Source organism: Carlito syrichta, unplaced genomic scaffold (assembly GCF_000164805.1).
Source record: "Carlito syrichta isolate Samal-C Ts95f unplaced genomic scaffold, Tarsius_syrichta-2.0.1 Scaffold313900, whole genome shotgun sequence".
Classification (NCBI taxonomy): domain Eukaryota; kingdom Metazoa; phylum Chordata; class Mammalia; order Primates; family Tarsiidae; genus Carlito; species Carlito syrichta.
The window spans coordinates 279,809-280,650 of NW_007257996.1; the positions used below are offsets into that span (position 1 = coordinate 279,809).

The following is an 842-nucleotide window of genomic DNA, read 5'->3' on the forward strand; positions in this document are numbered from 1 at the left end:
GCCCTCCCCCAGCACCCCCACTCTCCCCCAGCATCCTCCCCTCTCTTCCATCTTCCCTAGTACTCCCTACCCTCTCCCACCCCCATGCCCTGACCTCTAGGGTTGGTTCATCTCCCCCACACCCCTGCCCGTCGCCCCCACACCCCGTCTTCCCTGACCCTTCCCCCAACCTGCCCCTCTAGCCCTCCTCCACGTGTCCCCCCACCCTCCCCACTGCCTGATCCCTGCCCCTCCTCCACCCTGCTCCCTGCCCCCACCCGGCCCTCCCGTCCCCACCCCCACCCCCTGAAGCCCATCTGGCTCCCCAGGGCAACATCTGGGAGCAGATCTTCCGGGTCTCCTTCGTGCTGGAGATGATCAACACGCTGCCTTTCATCATCACGGTGGGTGAGCAGCCCGCTGGGGGCGCATCGTGTCCCGGACCCGCCCTGACCTGTCCCCTCTGCAGATCTTCTGGCCACCGCTGCGGAACCTGTTCATCCCTGTATTCCTCAACTGCTGGCTGGCCAAGCACGCGCTGGAGAACATGATTGTAAGCGCAGCCACCAGGCAGGGCCCCTGCGCCTCCCCTCTGCTTGGCCCCCTGGGGCAGCGGGCCACAACCAGGCCCTGGTGAGACAGATAGAGACCAGGACCCCGGATGGCAGCAAAAACACCCGTCTCCATCGCAGTGAAATATCCAAGTCAATTCTCCATTTCCTCTTTCCTGGGAAAGACTAAACCACCAGGATTTTCCCTGGGAAATAAACACCTGGGGGACACGGTGCAGGGCATGAGCACACCCAGGCCACAAGGACCCGGGCCACAGAACCGAGGTCACGGAAGGTGGGTCCACGTGGCCC

General features: G+C 64.1%; 1 protein-coding gene across 1 annotated transcript in view; it reads left to right on the top strand.

Annotated features, from left to right (window-relative positions):
• Positions 1-842, top strand: part of KCNT1 (potassium sodium-activated channel subfamily T member 1) — an 86,465-nt gene that overhangs the window by 55,376 nt on the left and 30,247 nt on the right. The window contains exons 7-8 of the mRNA XM_021718854.1: positions 309-383; positions 449-532. Of these exons, the coding sequence (XP_021574529.1) occupies positions 309-383; positions 449-532 (159 nt within the window). The remainder of the gene's footprint in view (positions 1-308; positions 384-448; positions 533-842) is intronic.